A 16,722-nucleotide genomic window follows, 5' to 3' on the forward strand; every position below is an offset into this window, starting at 1 on the left:
CTCATTTACAGGAGTGAAACACAGCAGGAAAGCTGGCCCTGTGCTTCCAGCAGAAGCGCTTTGACAACTCTATAGCCTCATCGCAGCTGGGATTAGGGGAACAAGTCTAGCTGAAGCGCTGTGACTACATGAATCACAGGCTAGGCTGGTGACAGGATATAAAGGTTAGTGACACTACCCCAGCTCAGGTGCATTACTGGTACAACTGACACAATCCTCAACTCAAATAGTCACATCTCCAAGCCTGACAGTATTCAAGAAGCATTTGGGCAATGCCTTCAGACATGTGATGTGAATTTTGGAGTTGTCCTATGCAGGGACATGAGTTGGACTCAATGATTCTTCCAGCTCAGGGCATTCTATCGTTCTATGACTCTTTGCGATACAAATCCTGAATGATGTGATTTATGCTCTTCAGGGGACATACTAGTCCTCTACCTCTCTCCAAGAAATCATTCACTTATGTTAACCTAATAGAAGTCTTTCTGACATACGATTCAATGGTAAATTGGAGCAAAAATGGCTTCAAAAGGTTTAAGCTTGCTTACAGCAGTGTGTTGAGTATTGATGCAAATGGTGTAACTCCAATACCTCCAGCCACACAGAGGCTGACCTCGTAGTTCAGGGATTCCTCAAAGGGACTTCCAAAAGGTCCATCCACATACAGCCTGCACAAAAAGCAAGAAGAACACTTTTATAGAAAGCTGCTAAAGTCAGAGAAGAGGGGAAAGAAAAGCAGGCTGGAATTCCCATCCTACAAAGAATTTGTTTCAAGTTTTTATTAGTCTTAGGATGCAGACTATTAAAACTTTTTCCTGGAAAGCTTTATGTGGAGAGAAACCAATATACAAGTGGTATGAAAAACTGTTATATGAAATCTTTTGGTACATTCCATAATTAGACAAACCATTCTTTAATCAGACAAGTGGCGGTGACTAAATTATGACTGCTCTTTGTGTCTGGTATTAGAGGGGTAAGAAAATGCTGCACTAGTAACAATAACAACTTGATGCATCATGAGCAGGAAGGCTCTTTGGCTAGCCCTTCCTAGGAGGTTTACCTCTTGAACATCAGAAACAGCCAAGACGGACAAAGGGATACAAAATCTATTTTTCATGACTTGTCATAATGCTTTTCAAAGGTCTCCAGGGAATAAAGAAGAAATAACACCTATCCATCCTGCAGTGAGCAAAAGGAAGAAATTAACATCTATCTACTCCTTCATTTCTGATCTAGACCCTTGGGAATGGGACCTATCCCAGCCCTCTTAGACTTATGCCTCTAATTCTTACAACAGTTTTGTCTACCTGTTTTTAAAGATCATTTAGGAGACTGAGTCCTATTTCCAACCCATTTTTAATACTTCAGATACTGTTGGAAATTCAGTTGACAATAACTTAAAAATGGGCTTTTAGGTGCCCATTCAAACTTCAAAAGTTTGACCTCCAAACATTTCCTACACTGCTGCAAGTCTGACACAGGTCATACATAGACAGCTCAAAATGTATTGGCTGTAATACCTCTAATAAGATTCACATACCTCTTATTTTATTTATGGAACACCAACTGCATATCTTACTGAATCTTAGCCCTCAAATCTTAAGTTCTCAATCAGATCTTATTTCTTCTAGTTTTATGGTCGAGCCCACGGCATCTTAACAATCAAGACATCTTCTCTGGGTGCTTTTGGCCAATATGGTCCTTTCTAGGAAATTTATTTTTGATGTCTGCTATTGCTGACATCTTAATACCTCGTATGCTAGGGTCCTTCTACTGTGTCTTAACTAAACACAGATAAGCATCTACTTTCTGATGGATCTGGAGGCAAACAGGATGGTCCTTAACTATGCCCTATCTTATAAATTCCCTTCTTTTCGTCCTACCAGGAGAGAAAGGGAGAAGACACTGAGCCAGCCACAGCCACCAGAAAACATTGGAAGTACTGGCAGTAGACCGATTTAAATAACCAAAATTCCTCATTGATATTCATAACTACTTAATCTGCAAGCTAAATATGCTTATTCTTATTTCTGTCTTTGTATTCTGAAGTCACTGCAGTGTTCTACAAATGTTCTTTTGGAGAATCTCAAAGCTTTTCAATGTCAGGTGTGTTAGTACCACCACAATGAGAATACTAGAAAAAAACAAATACACTCCGTACTTAGGACAGATAAATTCTTTTGCACAATGGGGCCAAGAAAAACTTAACTAGACACGTGCCTACAATACAAACAGAATTTTTAGTGTCTTCTAATTAAATATTTCCTATTATTTAACACTTTATATCATATTTGCTTAATAACAGTTTATTCTCCACTAATGAAATTATACCACTGCTAGCGCAGCAGCTTTAAGAGATCCTATAAAAGCTGCACTATCATTTGACTGAGGAGGTAAAAGAGCATATCTTATTTAAATAAGCAACAGGGGAAATGTAGAGGAGCAGGTCATTACTAATCTGGTCCGGGGGATATTTTGACAGGACTGCACAGGTGATCTCAGCAGAGATCTAATTTGGGGATATGTGTAGGGGAAAAAAAAAATACTAGATAACAAATACCACCACTTGAAGTGCACTGTCATTCCTGGCATACTTCTTATACATACATTATCCTAATCAGATCCTGCCTAGCTGATGAAATCTGGAGAATTGCTCTTAAAGGTATAAAGGGCATAAGCACAGGCCTGAGGGAAATTCCTTGCATTTTGCACAAGCAGCACAAACTTTTATTTGAATATAGAGACTCAAAGCCAACATTTTTGGGGAAAAACACAAACAAAAAAAAAAAAAGCCAAAAGCAAACTAGCAAAGGTGATTTTCCCAGAAATTTCCACAGGGGATGTGACAGTCGACACATACTGTATGCATGCCACTTAAGTCTACTTGAGAACTAAGTGAAATATGTATGTTTGTCTGATCTCAGAACGGACTAAGCAATTCCAGGGAAGTCTGAGTGCCACTGAATATCACTGACACGATCAGCAGTTGAAACATGCAAAACTAGATCTGGTCACTGCAAAGCACTCAAGCACAGTGTGTAATTCAAGCCAGAAATTCAAGAAACAACCTTCAATTAAATATGAATTTTGGTCAGATTGCTCCAGTTTGTGGCCCATTAGTCCCATCTGGCTTGCAAAATATTTCTATCTGCCCATTATATCTCCCTCTGAGTGTGTAAGAAGCAGTTGTTTGGACAGCAAATGCAGAGGAGCCAAGGGTCTCCTGCTGTGCCCACATGAGGCCCAGCACAGAACAGACAGAAGTCACTGTTTCCAAGCTGGTGAAATATTGCTACTCCGTTAACCCACTCCACAAGGCTGCCTGAAAAGAATCATTCCAAGGATAACATGATCTCCCTGGAAGACTTTGTTGAATGTCATAACCATGCACTATTTAATCTCATTTTACCATGGGGATATTTTATAACTAAAGGAAATGTGTGACTCAAGCCCTGATGGAGGAGGTCAGTTAGGAACTGATCCTTCTTTCAATCAAGTCGGTGAAATAAAAAAAACTTTCTTGATGCCATATCAAACAGAGCAGTGATGAACAGAGCAGCAATTCAGTCAAGAACTTTTGGAGAGATTATGCAGCTTTCACTTCCTGTCAACATATTCCTCCTTTCCTTTCCTAGTACTGAAAAGTTTTGCATAAAAGTAGTTAATCATTGCAAATAAAGCCTCACTGCGTGCAATAAAAAGACAGACAATCCAAGAGAGGTATGATGATTTGTTTCTTGAGCTATGCCCCAGATATATCACACTACCATGCTATACTCTCCTATCTCCCAGGCTTCAACTTAATTAAGGAAGAGAATGGATTTTTTTCCTAAAAGTTTAGAAATTCCCCCTTCAGACAAACTTATTCAAATAACAAGTTGTTCTTTTCACATTTATTTTCAGTCTTAGGAGTGCTCTCAGTTATTCTGGTGCAATTTCTTAGCTCACAAACAGAAAAAAAGCTCCTCAAAGCAGAAAACATCATGAAAAATAGCAGAGGAAATTATTAAAAAGGATCTTACAGATAGCTGGTGAACACATTTTCTTTTTAAAGAACACTTACATTCTACAGTAGGGCAGTACAGAAATATCTCAGCAAGCACCAAGACAGCTTGTTCCAGTGCTGGGCAATGCAACTGCACTTACTGTCCCTAATCCAAGGGACACTGTCTCAGGTACACAGGCAGCTGTATAGCTTCTGAGGCTCAAGTTGTTATCTTCCATAAGGAACTGCATAGTGACATGTAGAGACACCTAGCACATCTCTGTTGGACTTGGACCTCATGCCATGGTTTACTGAAGCATACAGGTGCCCTTAGAAAAGTTTAATGCATCTTGTACTTCACCATCAAACTGCGATGCTGATATTGCATTGTATCTCCCAGGCTCTTTGGGAGATACTTTTAGACATTATCAGGGATATTAGTGAAATAACAGATGTGTAGGAGACTTAATTCAAGAGCTTGTAAGAAATTTTAATTCAAGTATTGGCACTCGCAAGCTAAAGAAAATGCTTGGATAGAAAGGACTACGAAAAGCACAGAAGGTCAAGTCCTAGTCTGACTAAACTTTGCAGCAAAACTCTTACAATGTCAACAAAGGAAGGATTTCATCTAGCATTATGAGATTATATATCCTTCAGCAGTATTTAGCTTTGTTATTAAAACCTGGGTGTAGGTATCTCTGTGCAAGCATACTTAGTAAGTCCCTGATATAGTCCAAAGAGATGTACTCAATACAGTTAATGGAGCTTAAAGAAATATTCAGGATGTGATGAATTGCTCTCTTATGACTCAGTTCAACAGGACCTTAGAGATCAGTGCTCCTCTAGAATAGCCGCTGAAGGCCAAGGAGAACTGATGTGGCACTAGACATGTAGCCTGAAGTGCCTGTATCCAGACCAAGACAAGTAGACACCAGACACTGACATAACTAAAGCTTTGATATCTAGTTTACACACAGGCACCTACATTTAGATGTCTTAGGCTGCAGCTGAATATCTTCCTTGATTCTCTATGAAAAGCTTATGTATTTGACTTCAACAGATTTTAGATTAAGTTCTCCAAAATCAAAGTAAAATCAAGTAAATAACCCTCTCCCCACACTCATTCTTCTCTTTAACTTGTCCTACTAAAACCACATTTCAGTACTGCCATGACAGATACAGCCTGAGAACTCCAAGGAACCAACCATCTGATGGCTGCAACAATCTCCTTACTCTCTTCTGCTGCTGTAAATCTCTTGCCATCACCTCCCTCTGAAAGGAGGTTGTAGAGAGGAGGGTGCTGGCCTCTTCTCCCAAGTGACAGGGGACAGGACAAGAGGGAATGGCCTCAAGCTCCGCCAGGGGAGGTTTAGGCTGGACATTAGGAAAAAATTCTTTACAGAAAGGGACATTGGGCACTGGAACAGGCTGCCCAGGGAGGTGGTTGAGTCACCTTCCCTGGAGGTGTTTAAGGCACGGGTGGATGAGGTGCTAAGGGGCATGGTTTAGTGTTTGATAGGAATGGTTGGACTCGATGATCCGGTGGGGCTCTTCCAACCTGGTTATTCTATGATTCTATGATAACCCACAACACCAGCCTCCACCACCATGTGATAAATATTCAAACAAGTGCCTTCCTGTTCCTCCCACACTGCCCTTCATGCCTGGGAGGAAATCTCTACAAACATCTACAGAACTATTTCATTATCTTCCTCCAAATTCCTTCTTAAGACTCCTCTTTCCTCTAATATATAAGCAATAAACCAGAAGTTGACAGTAGATAGGCTGCCAATGAGCTTGCCGTAGCTCAGTCGTATTCTGGCCCAGTACTGTCTCACTGTTTCCCTGAATTCTGCTGTCTGATTATATCCATCTGTTGTCTCCTATTCTTCTAGTTTAAGTTGGTTTGGTCAGGATAGTCAATGCTATGTGATTGTGTGTATCAGGATGGCTTCCTGATGCCTGACTGTTTTTTTGGGGCACTAGGATAATACAGATAAATGGAGAATCACTGTAAACTTTAAACTTACATCAGAGGCATTTCTTCATATGGTAGGCTTGCAGAAAGCAAACCTGACTACAGAAGTGTTTCAGACCAATTTAGAGTCCAAATCTCAATTTACAATTTTCAGTAAAAAACAAGCTACAATAAATTACATTATTTTATTTTTCAAAGAATATGTATTTACTCCTACAGAAGATTTTCAAATATTTTGCGCAGCAAAAATCAAGATGGCTGCTTCATCTTTTCAAGTCAACATATGACACTTTATGTCATTATTTAAATATCAATTAATAAGTGTACATTCTGACACTATTTTCCCAGAGGGCTTGTGATTATTGACAGCATTTCAGTACCAACAGACATTTACAGATGAAGAACCACCACTAAAAGCACATAACCCTTGATTTGTACAGATTTCTGAAACTACAGTGGTTTTCAAGGTTTTAAAGTGCAATAAAATGTGACATCTGGCATGTGAGATCAGACATTCCCATATGTTCTTCTGACATTGTGAAGGATGATGTTTTCATTAAAGACAACAGCAGCCCCTTAGACAAGTTAACTTGCAAAACCCAGTGGGTCCAATTAACTTTATACACTACTTTGCACAAAAACATTAGGATTCTAATTCAGATTTCATTAGGAACCCTCTCCTTTTTTTTTAACAGCTGGGATATAATTTCTGATTGATTATTCATATTTTTTTTCCTTTTAACTTCAAACATATGCTTACAATATGTACTAGAGCTCATAGAATTTTCTTTCTCTCTTCTACAGAAGTTGCTTACTTTATCAGTTGGTGAAATATCCAACTGTAACAACCTAGATGGCTCAAAACCCTACAGAATCAACTAGTAATAGATTTTCTTCTTATAAAAAAATAATTAGTTTAAAAATTCTAGATAAGGCATTGGTTTTAGTACAACTCAGTTCCATTTATTTCTCCCTGGCTGGGCAAAACAAAATGAAATCACCCATTCTTAAGCTTATTATACTTTCAAGGATCCAGAGATGACTGGTTAAACTAAAGAAGAAGAGGGAACTACACAGGCAGTGCAAGCAAGGATGGGTAACCTGAGACGTGTATAGGGACACTGCCAGGTTGTGTAGGGATGATGTCAGGAAGGCCAAGGTGCAGCTGGAGCTGAACTTGGCAAGGGAAGACTAACAAGAAGGGCTTCTACGTGTATGTCAATCAAAAGAGGAAGGTTAAAGAGAATTTACCCTCACTGATGGTTGGGAATGTTGACCTCACATCAACAGACAAGGAGAAGGCTGAGGTACTCAACAACTTTTTTGCCTCAGTCTTCACTGATGACCACTCTCCTCACCCCTCCTGGGTCATGGGACAGCAAGATGGTGACCAGGCGGGTAAACCCTGGCCATAGTAGAGGAGGATCAAGTTCTTGACCACCTGAGGAAGCTGAACATATATAAGTCTATGAGACCTGATGAGATGCATCACAGAGCCCTGAGCAAATTGGTCAATGTGGTTTCCAAGCCACTCCCCATGGTATTTGAAAAGTCATGGCAATCAGGAGAAGTCCCTGGTGACTGGAAGAAGGATAATATTTTTCCCATTTTTCAAAAGGATATAAAAGATGACCCTGGGAACTACCAACCTGTCAGTCTCACCTCTGCACCTGGAAAGACCATGGAACAGATCCTCCTAGAAGCTCTGCTAAAGCACATGGAAGACATGGAGGTGATTAATGGCAGCCAGCATGGCTTCACCGGGGCAAATCCTGTATGACCAACCTAGTAGCTTTCTATGATGGGCTGACCACAGCCGTGGACATGGGTAAACTGATGGATGTGACCCATTTAGATTTCTGTAAAGCCTTTGACATGGTCCCCCACAACATCCTCCTCTCTAAATTGGAGAGATATGCATTTGATGGGTGGACAGCACAGTGGATAAGAAACTGGTTGGATGGTCATATTCAAAGAGTAGTGGTCAATGGCTAAAAGTCCAGATGAAGATCCATGACAAGTGGTGTCCCTCAGGGGTCCGTACTGGGACAAATGCTGTTTAATATCTTCCTTGATGATATAGACAGCAAGATCGAGTGCACCCTCAGCAAGTTTGCAGATGACACCAAGTTGAATGATGTAGCTGCAACACAAGAAGGACGGGATGTCATCCAGAGGGACCTGGACAGGCTGGAGGAGTGGGCCTGTGAGAACCTCATGAGGTTCAACAAGGCTAAGTGCAAGGTCCTACACCTGGTCAGGGCAATCCCCAATTTCAGTACATGATGGGGGCTGACGTGATTGAGAGCTGCCTTGAAGAGAAGGACTTGGGGAGTGCTGGTCAATGAGAAGTTCAACATGAGCTAGCAACGTGTGCTCGCAGCCCAGGAGGCCAACTGCACCCTGGGCTGCATCAAAAGAAGCGTGGCCAGCAGGTCGAAGGAATTGATTCTGCCCCTCTATTCCTCTCTTGTGAGACCTCATCTGTAGTACTGTGTCCAGTCCTGGAATCTTCAACATTGGAATGATATGGAACTGTTAGAACAGGTCCAGAAGAGGGCTACAAAGATGACCCGAGGGCTGGCACCTTCAGGCCAGGTTGGATGGGGCCTTGGGCAGCCTGATCTAGTGGGATGTCCCTGCCCATGGCAGAGGAGTTGGAACTAGATGATCTTTAAGGCCCCTTCCAACCTTAACTATTCTATGATTCTATGAATAAAGATTTCAAAAAACCCGTAGAGATAGAACTTCCACTGAAGGCAACAGAAAACAGACTTGTACAACTCAAGGACACACTCGCAAGCATGATTCTTCCTTGTTCAAAACTCCTAGAGCAATCTGAGGGTAATCTCTCAGACCAAATCCGTTTTCCTCAGAAATGAATAGAACTGTCTAAATACCGCCTAAAGAATTTATGATGAGCCTGTATTTCTTATTATTCATTGCTGACTATCACAGAGGAGAAGGAACAGTTTAGACTTCATTAAAAAGATCTGTAAAACCACTGTAAGGACTAGAATCAAGTATAATTATGTATAAAGACAACTTTGTTCTCTGAAAGTACATGTAGTTTCTCTACAAAATTCTTGGGTCAATCTTCTTAATTAATGTTGTATTAATTCTTCACCATGGCAGCCTTTTTACTGTCATTTTATAAAATGTTTCCAAAATGTATTTCTTTGATTAAAGATCACACATTATTTAATTTTATTATACTGAGAAATCCATTTTTTCATTGATCTCCTTACCAACTGCAGTGTCTGTTTTGTTAAGCATTTTAACTTTCTGTACATTTGTCTCCAACCAATTTTGTCTTAGTAAAAGTAAGCAAAGAGTGTTTGTAATGCCTGTACCACCTACTGTAATTAATCTTTTGAAAATTTAGTCTGTTGCATCATTAAGTGATAAGATGCGGCGGATCAGCAACCATAAGAAGATTGAACACGTGGCATGTTTCTCCATAACTCATTCATTCCCTCAGTAGTTATCTGTCCATCTCACTGCAGATGGTATTTCTGCTTTAGAGTAATACACTTCTGTATTTGACCTTTTGTCTCTTTCAGTATTTACAGGAAGCTTCTTTGTGCCTATACTGTTCCCTTTGGTTGTCATCTCAGAACTACCACCTAGCAGGTGACATGGATCCTTCTCACAGACAGTGCTGATACTAGCACTGAGCCGTCTTCTTCACTTGGTAAATTATACCCACTAAGATAGGATATCCCATGTCCCCATGTCAGTGGAAATACCTGCAGCATCAGTACCTCAGGGCACTATATAATACTTGGGAGAGCTTGAAACATACTCATGCAACTGGCTTGCAGATTTCAGACACTGATTCAAGTTTTTCACACCTCTTTTACATATTAACTAGCACTGGAGTTCTAGTGCACTCCCCTCAGCCAGGGTTTAGGCATTTTCTAGTTAAGTAAAAAGTCTGCATGGAAGTTTAGGATTCAGGAAAGCCTGACACTTAGTCCATATAGGAGATGTAGTAGTCACTCACCCTTGCACTTAGAAATATGCTTGCGGGGGGGACATTATACGAAAGGTCAAAAAAACTTTTTTTTGACAGAGTAGACTAGGGGAAGAAGACAACCACTCTAACTACATAACCACACTGTGGTTAAAAGTCAGTAGGCTTTCCCAGTTAAGCTCAAATACACCTTAAGGCTGGGGAAAGAAAAGTTGGCACTTGCTGACAAATCCCAACAGTGACAAGTGAAGAAATTAAAATCCTCACTTGGTTGTTGCAGAAACAAAAGGGGAGGAGAGAAGCAGCAGACTAGAATGCTGGAAAATGTGGTTGGCATCAGATCAACCTGATGACAAGGCCAGGCATATCACAATTTACTCCAAAGGCAGCCTGCTCAGGCTGTTTGGACTAGACTAAATAGAGATGAAGAACTGAAAATGAAAAGAATAGGAAGAAAAAAATAAAAAGGACAAATTGCACAACAAATTTGGCAGTTGGAATGAAGTGGTCGATCCTGCAATAAAATGAGATCTCCAATATATAGTAAACCTAAGCACAAATATGGTCCCTAAAATGCAATAAACCCTCAAGAAAAATTTCTCTCATTGCTGACCCTTTTCTCTCCTGGAGTATACGTTTAGGCAAGCAAAGCAATTTAGTCCACTCAGAAGCCCATGTTTTCTCTGGAAAGCTCTTTGTAAGGAAATCTCTCTCACAGCTACACTTTAAGGAAAGATGTTCTCCATGAGCTTCACATCCTATACAGGCTGGTGAATGTGTCTGCAGGCGAAGGTGCCCTTCAGGGCAGCTTTATGAAACAAATAATTATTGGTTTGGGGGAGTGCAAAATATCTTTGTATGAATTTAGCAGCCAGAAAGCCTAGAAAGAAATCCTCTAAATATTGCTCAGACAGCTGAGGAGTGACATTTGCAAGATAATAAGAAGTCAACTTCAAATGGCTTCCAGATGTTCAGCGATGGTCAGAAACATCAGAAATTTCTGAAGTCAGCATAAAGCTATAGATGAGTCTGTGTATGGATTACAAGGCAGAAGCTTATCAAGAGAATACATTGCATTACATCATAGATGATCTCAATCTAACCCTGAGACTCTTGTCCTCTTCAGTTTTTTTCTCTGAATACACTCCAACTTCCTATTTCAGGTTCTGTTTTTAACACAGAACAGCCCATTATTGTCTGTGGTGTTCCAATTTCAGTCCTGCCAAGGCTCTATATAATGGCATCATTATTCATAGGTGGTAGTGTCATTATTATAATATTACCTTTCTACGTACTCAAAGATGCCTCTCTACAGCCTTCTGGCCTCTTGGATTATTCAAAACAAAGAATTTTTCATCCCTTGAATGTTTTAATTCCATTTACGCTTATCCCAACTCATTTTCCTTTTCTTCCACCCACCACCTGAAATTTGCCAAATCATTCAGAAATTTCAGTCCATCTGCTCTGAAATATACTATCCTCTCTGGCCCAATAACATCATAGGATTTAATTAACTTGGTGTTTACATTGCCCTCCTTGTCATTCATTACTTGATATATTGAAAAGAACAAATTAATTACTACATATTTGATACCTCACCCCTTTTAAAACTGTCTGCTTAAGAATTATTTGCTGCTTGCCACCTGCCAGCACTAACTTTTACATTTTTTTCTTCTTAATACAGTGCTCTATTCTTATTTAGACAGTATTTTGCTAAATTCTCTCTCTAAAAAAAATCTGATTCCAGAACAAGTCAAATGGCAAAATTCCACTGAATTCCACGATACCAGGATTTAGTTCTATAGGACTGAAAGGTATACTGTCAAGCAGATATCCACTATACAAGTAGATACATTACCAAGTCTACTTTTTACTGTTTGTCCTGCTGTGTTTCATATATTTGCAAGTGAATACATCAGGACATACACAGTAAACAGTGGGTGAAATCCCAATTCTCTAGGTTTTGTGCATCTATAAAACCTCATTTTTTGAAGACCTCATTCTGTACCCATCAGATGTGGTCAGTCATTTAGGTGTTCCACTTTCTTTTTAAGGGTTCCCTTAACAATTGCAATTTTTAAAAAGTGTAAATATTGGACTGACAGCAAAATACTTTATGGTTGTTCTGTTTTGAGATTCTGAAACTGCATTTATGTTTTTCCTAATGGTTGCATGCATCAACCATTTGCTAAACCACCATGTTTCTATTGTCACCACTGCTATACCTACCATGAAAGCACCCAAAGGTCACTAATCAAAAGGTACTTCTACCCTTGGAGAAGAAACTTCACAAAAAGCACACATAGGAAGGATAAATGCAGCAACTCAGGTGCTGTGCTGGGATCCAATCCACCCTCTGCCATATCTTCCTTAAGAGAACTCAGGTAAATCAGTTCGACACTGTGTAACATCGCCTGCCTGTTACACAGGAATAGTTATATTTCTCAAATGGAGAAGAGCATTGTAACGATGACTTAAGTAAAAGGCTATGAGGCCCATAGGTATATCTATAATGGTCATAAACCCATCAATATATGAATCACAGTCCTTAATGAATAAATACAAGGAAAGGAAGGACACCATTACTCAAAAGAGCGTTTCTACAGATTCACTGTTTTATGGTTCTCTGCCTAACTGATGGCTTTTATCTGCAGATCTGACTGATAACACAGTATAAGAAAAGTTAAGAGGTAGCTTCCTATCTTACCAGAAAAGTCTTGCCAAGACAAACAAGTGAAAGAAAGGGTAAAGATGACTGTGGATAAAGGCACTAGCCCTGTTATTTCTTTGTTAATTGTATTTCATCAATTTGTTTAACCTTACATGACAGTGATCAAATCATAGAATCATAGAATCACCAGGTTGGAAAAGACCTCATGGATCATTGAGTCCAACCATTCCTATCAAACACTAAACCATGTCCCTGGGCACCTTGTCTACCCACCTTTTAAACCCCTCCAGGGCTGGGGACTCAACCCCCTCCCTGGGCAGCCTCTGCCAGTGCCTGATAACACTTTCTGTGAAAAATATTTCCCTGATGTCCAGTCTGACTCTCCCCTGGCGCAGCTTGAGGCCATTGCCCCTTGTCTTGATACACTTGAGCGCATAGGGGTTTTTTTTACCACCAGTGACCAAATATTTTTTGTTTAAAACCATGAAGGTTTTAGAAGCATTTTTAATATATTTTTTTGTCTGAACAAGTTTTATGGTGCAATGTCCCTTGAACTTTTATCTTCCATGGCATCTTTAAGTGCAGATTAAAACAGATCCCCCAGACTTAGCAAAATCAAGACACTCTTTAATAGATGGCAAACGACTCAGTCATAACCCCTCTCCTTGGATATCATAAGAAGGTCTGAACAAAAGAATGAGTCAAACTTGATTGACTCTTAATTGCCAAAAAAACATGCGTACATGGTGCAGCGTTCACTGATGCCACAATCTGAGTGCAGGACCATATAACAAACAACAAATTTAATTCAGTAAGGAGGGTTCATTACGATGTACATCTCGAATAGCCAATGCAGAGATAAATTGATTTCTTCAGCTTTTAGAGTTGCTTTCAGCCAACCTGCTCTATTTTGCTATCAAAAGACTTGAAAGAGCAAACCCAAATTTTGATAACTGCTGTTTGCACCAGTCCCTTTAAGTGGTGTCCTGGTTCCAGCTGGGATAGAGTTAGTTTTCTGTATAGCAGCTGGTATGGTGTTATGTTCTGGATTTAGCACAATGTTGATAATACACTGATGTTTTAGTTGCTATGGAGTCAAGGACTTTTCAGCTTCTCGTACTGGCTTGCTAATGAGAAGATGGTGGCGCACAGGAAGCTGGGAGGGGACATTGTCAGGGCAGCTGACTCAAACTGGCCAAAGGGCAATCCCATACCATATGATGTCATGTTCAGTATATATTTAGGGAAAGCTGGCTGGGGAAACTGCAGCTTGGGAACTAGCTGACCATCAGTCAGAGGTGATGAGCAATTGTGCCATGCATCATTTGTTTTGTATATTTATTGTTATTAATAATATTATTATTACTACTACTACTACTTCTTTTGTTGTTATTATTATTATAATCACCACTTTCTGTCCTATTGAACTGTTCTTATCTCAACTCATGAGTTTTACTCTTTGCCCCAATTCTCTCCCCCATCCCACTGAGGGAGGAGGGAGCAAATGGCTGGGGGGGGGTTTAGCTACCTGCCAGCTTAAACCACAAGAAGTGGATTTTTTTAATTGCAGTGCAAACCTGCACCAAGGAAAAGAAAAGTTAACCATCAGCCACTGCATAGGTAGTTACTGCCATCTACTAATGTGCAGGCATAATGTATATATACACTCACATGAAAAATACACTTAAGCAGCAAAGTACTGCTGCAGATGGGGCAGGGGAAGCTGCATAAGTTCCCCATCTCAGAATTGCTGCTTGTGGTGACTCTGAAAGATGAAAGCAAGGGCTGAGCCCCAGGGGACAGACCATCTGCTGCACTTCAGAGCTTGGAATTAAATGCTCAAATACGGGCTATAGCACCATGGATGAAAGAAGCCATGGAGATGCCAAACTCACAGACTGTTTTCTCCTGGGGACACAGCAATCCACAAATAAATTAGCAAGACATTCCTTAAACTCTCCTCCAAAACATAAGACAGAAGGAGCTCAAGTTGTCTGTCCATACCAGCATCACTTGCCTGTCACGGAAGTGCAGTGCCCAGAGGCTCTCATTACAATCAGAGCCCTATGCACTCATTTTGTTTTGCTTTGCTGATACCATAAGGCAAACTGCTCTTTTGAGTTAAGGTATCTTTCTCCATGCAATGTGTGAACTGTGCACAAAACTGAAAACTACATCTGTCTTTTCCTCCTCCTTACCCTCCATTCCTCACTCCTTCTATCCTCCCCATCAAACCACACAATATACAGCATCACTACTCCCCTTCAAGCCACTCAGAAACTAAACTTATATTAGAATTTTTTCTCTTTCTTCAGTTCACTAGCTAATTTGACATATGAGAGTTGAAGCAAAATTTCATGTTTACTCCTTGAAACAAAAAAGGGTTGACAGAGGGGCTGTCACATAATGATTGTCCTTCACAGAAAGTTTGCTCTTTCTGGAGGGAAAGTAGCATAGCATTTCATTTGGACATAACTGAAATATCTAACCAACGGCTTTTACATTCTTCAGATCAGCTGTGATCCTTCAGGACAGCAGCCCCTGCCCTTCTCACTCAAAAACACTAGCACAGCAACGGACTTGCCTATGGTATTGCCATAACCAACGGATTTTGGTATGTTCTAGTCTTTCTTGCAGGTTCTACTAAAAATTTAAGGAAAGCCTGGTTTCAGTTCACAAGTCTGCTAGATTTTATCTTATACCAGCTTGAACAAAGTGCTGTTTTCCTAGATTTGAGCCAAGTGAGCAGGATCTCTCTAATACATTTCAAACATGGATGGAGCAATTAGCTGAAATCCTAGAACTGCAGTGGAAGGAAACACTCTTGGTATGTTCTTCAGATCACAGAGTTTCATCTTCACAGTGCACAAAAGCCTGGTACATCAGACTTATAACATCTTCACAAGCAAACATTTAATCTACATGATTTGCCTCATAGAAGCTGAAAATAGATCTGGGGATGAAGCACAAGAAAGTAAATGGCCTACTTCAGCCACCATTGATTTGGCCTTCCTCTGGTATTAGCATCATGTGATGGAGAAATTGTCACTGACAAAGTCCATCACTTTATTTTCCCTTGTAACATAAAAAAATATGGCAAACACACACACACATCCCCAATAGATTTCAAAGTCTTCTGAGATTTCTGAGGGGATGCAAACACCTTTATTTCGAAGAAAACATTAGAAATAAAAGTGTTTGCATCCCCTCAGAAAGGGGAAGGTCTGCATTTTGAATATTGTTTAGGAAGCTTCAGCCATCTATGTAAAAGAGGACAACTGAATCTATTTTAAGACATTTAGAGTTGGTTTAGCAGAGGGAAATCAGTACAAGAAAGAAGTCAAATCTTTTATGGTGATTTGTCTAAAAGAAGAATTCATTATACCTTAAACATTTCCATACTAGAAAACACTAATGGTAATGTATATAAATGATTGCTACAAAAAACTATTTTATGGGGTAAAGATATGATATGCAGTGAAGGAAAACAGAAAGCTATGATATCCTTAGGTAACATCATGATGCGCCTCAGAAATGCTCAGGCAATTTGAAGTGCTTCTTGAAACCAGAGAGGACACAGACACCACAACTCTATACGCTGTAGTATACGTTATTGTTTCCACACTGGTCAAGTGGATTTGTGGTAGGAGGACTGACCCTGCACCTGTGTGGCTTTTTTGGAGTATGAAGCAATTTTGTTTTATAAAAGCTTCTAGAGGAATGACAGAAGTTCCTTGCAGAGTTTGATTCTAAATGAGTTTCAGCTGTACACAAACTCACTTTAAACCCCATAGAACAAAGATAGCTTGACAACAATGGATAATTAAGTCATAAAGCAAAGTGTCACACGAAAGCTACTAGGCTCTAAAGCAAATGATTTAAGTATCTTTGCTTGCTGGTGGGTGCCTACAACACAGGGATTCTGTCATAGCTCTGGCAGGAGTAAAAAGTGTCACTACATTCATGATATCAAGGAAAAACATTGCTAGGCACCTCGCTAAACACATGTAACACTTCACTTGAGGTGCAGATGCTTAGACTGGTAATTTTCAGAACAAATTTGTAACACACAAAATTCTTCTACTAAAAAAACAACAACCTGGAACTCTGAA

General features: G+C 39.9%; 1 protein-coding gene across 1 annotated transcript in view; it reads right to left on the bottom strand.

Moving 5' to 3' along the window:
* The window catches only part of NOX4 (NADPH oxidase 4), a 107,014-nt gene that overhangs the window by 11,110 nt on the left and 79,182 nt on the right, over positions 1-16,722 (bottom strand). The window contains exon 14 of the mRNA XM_069883314.1: positions 549-668. Within this exon, the coding sequence (XP_069739415.1) occupies positions 549-668 (120 nt within the window). The remainder of the gene's footprint in view (positions 1-548; positions 669-16,722) is intronic.

The sequence above is a fragment of the Phaenicophaeus curvirostris genome, chromosome 1 (genome assembly GCF_032191515.1).
Source record: "Phaenicophaeus curvirostris isolate KB17595 chromosome 1, BPBGC_Pcur_1.0, whole genome shotgun sequence".
NCBI classification, from domain to species: domain Eukaryota; kingdom Metazoa; phylum Chordata; class Aves; order Cuculiformes; family Cuculidae; genus Phaenicophaeus; species Phaenicophaeus curvirostris.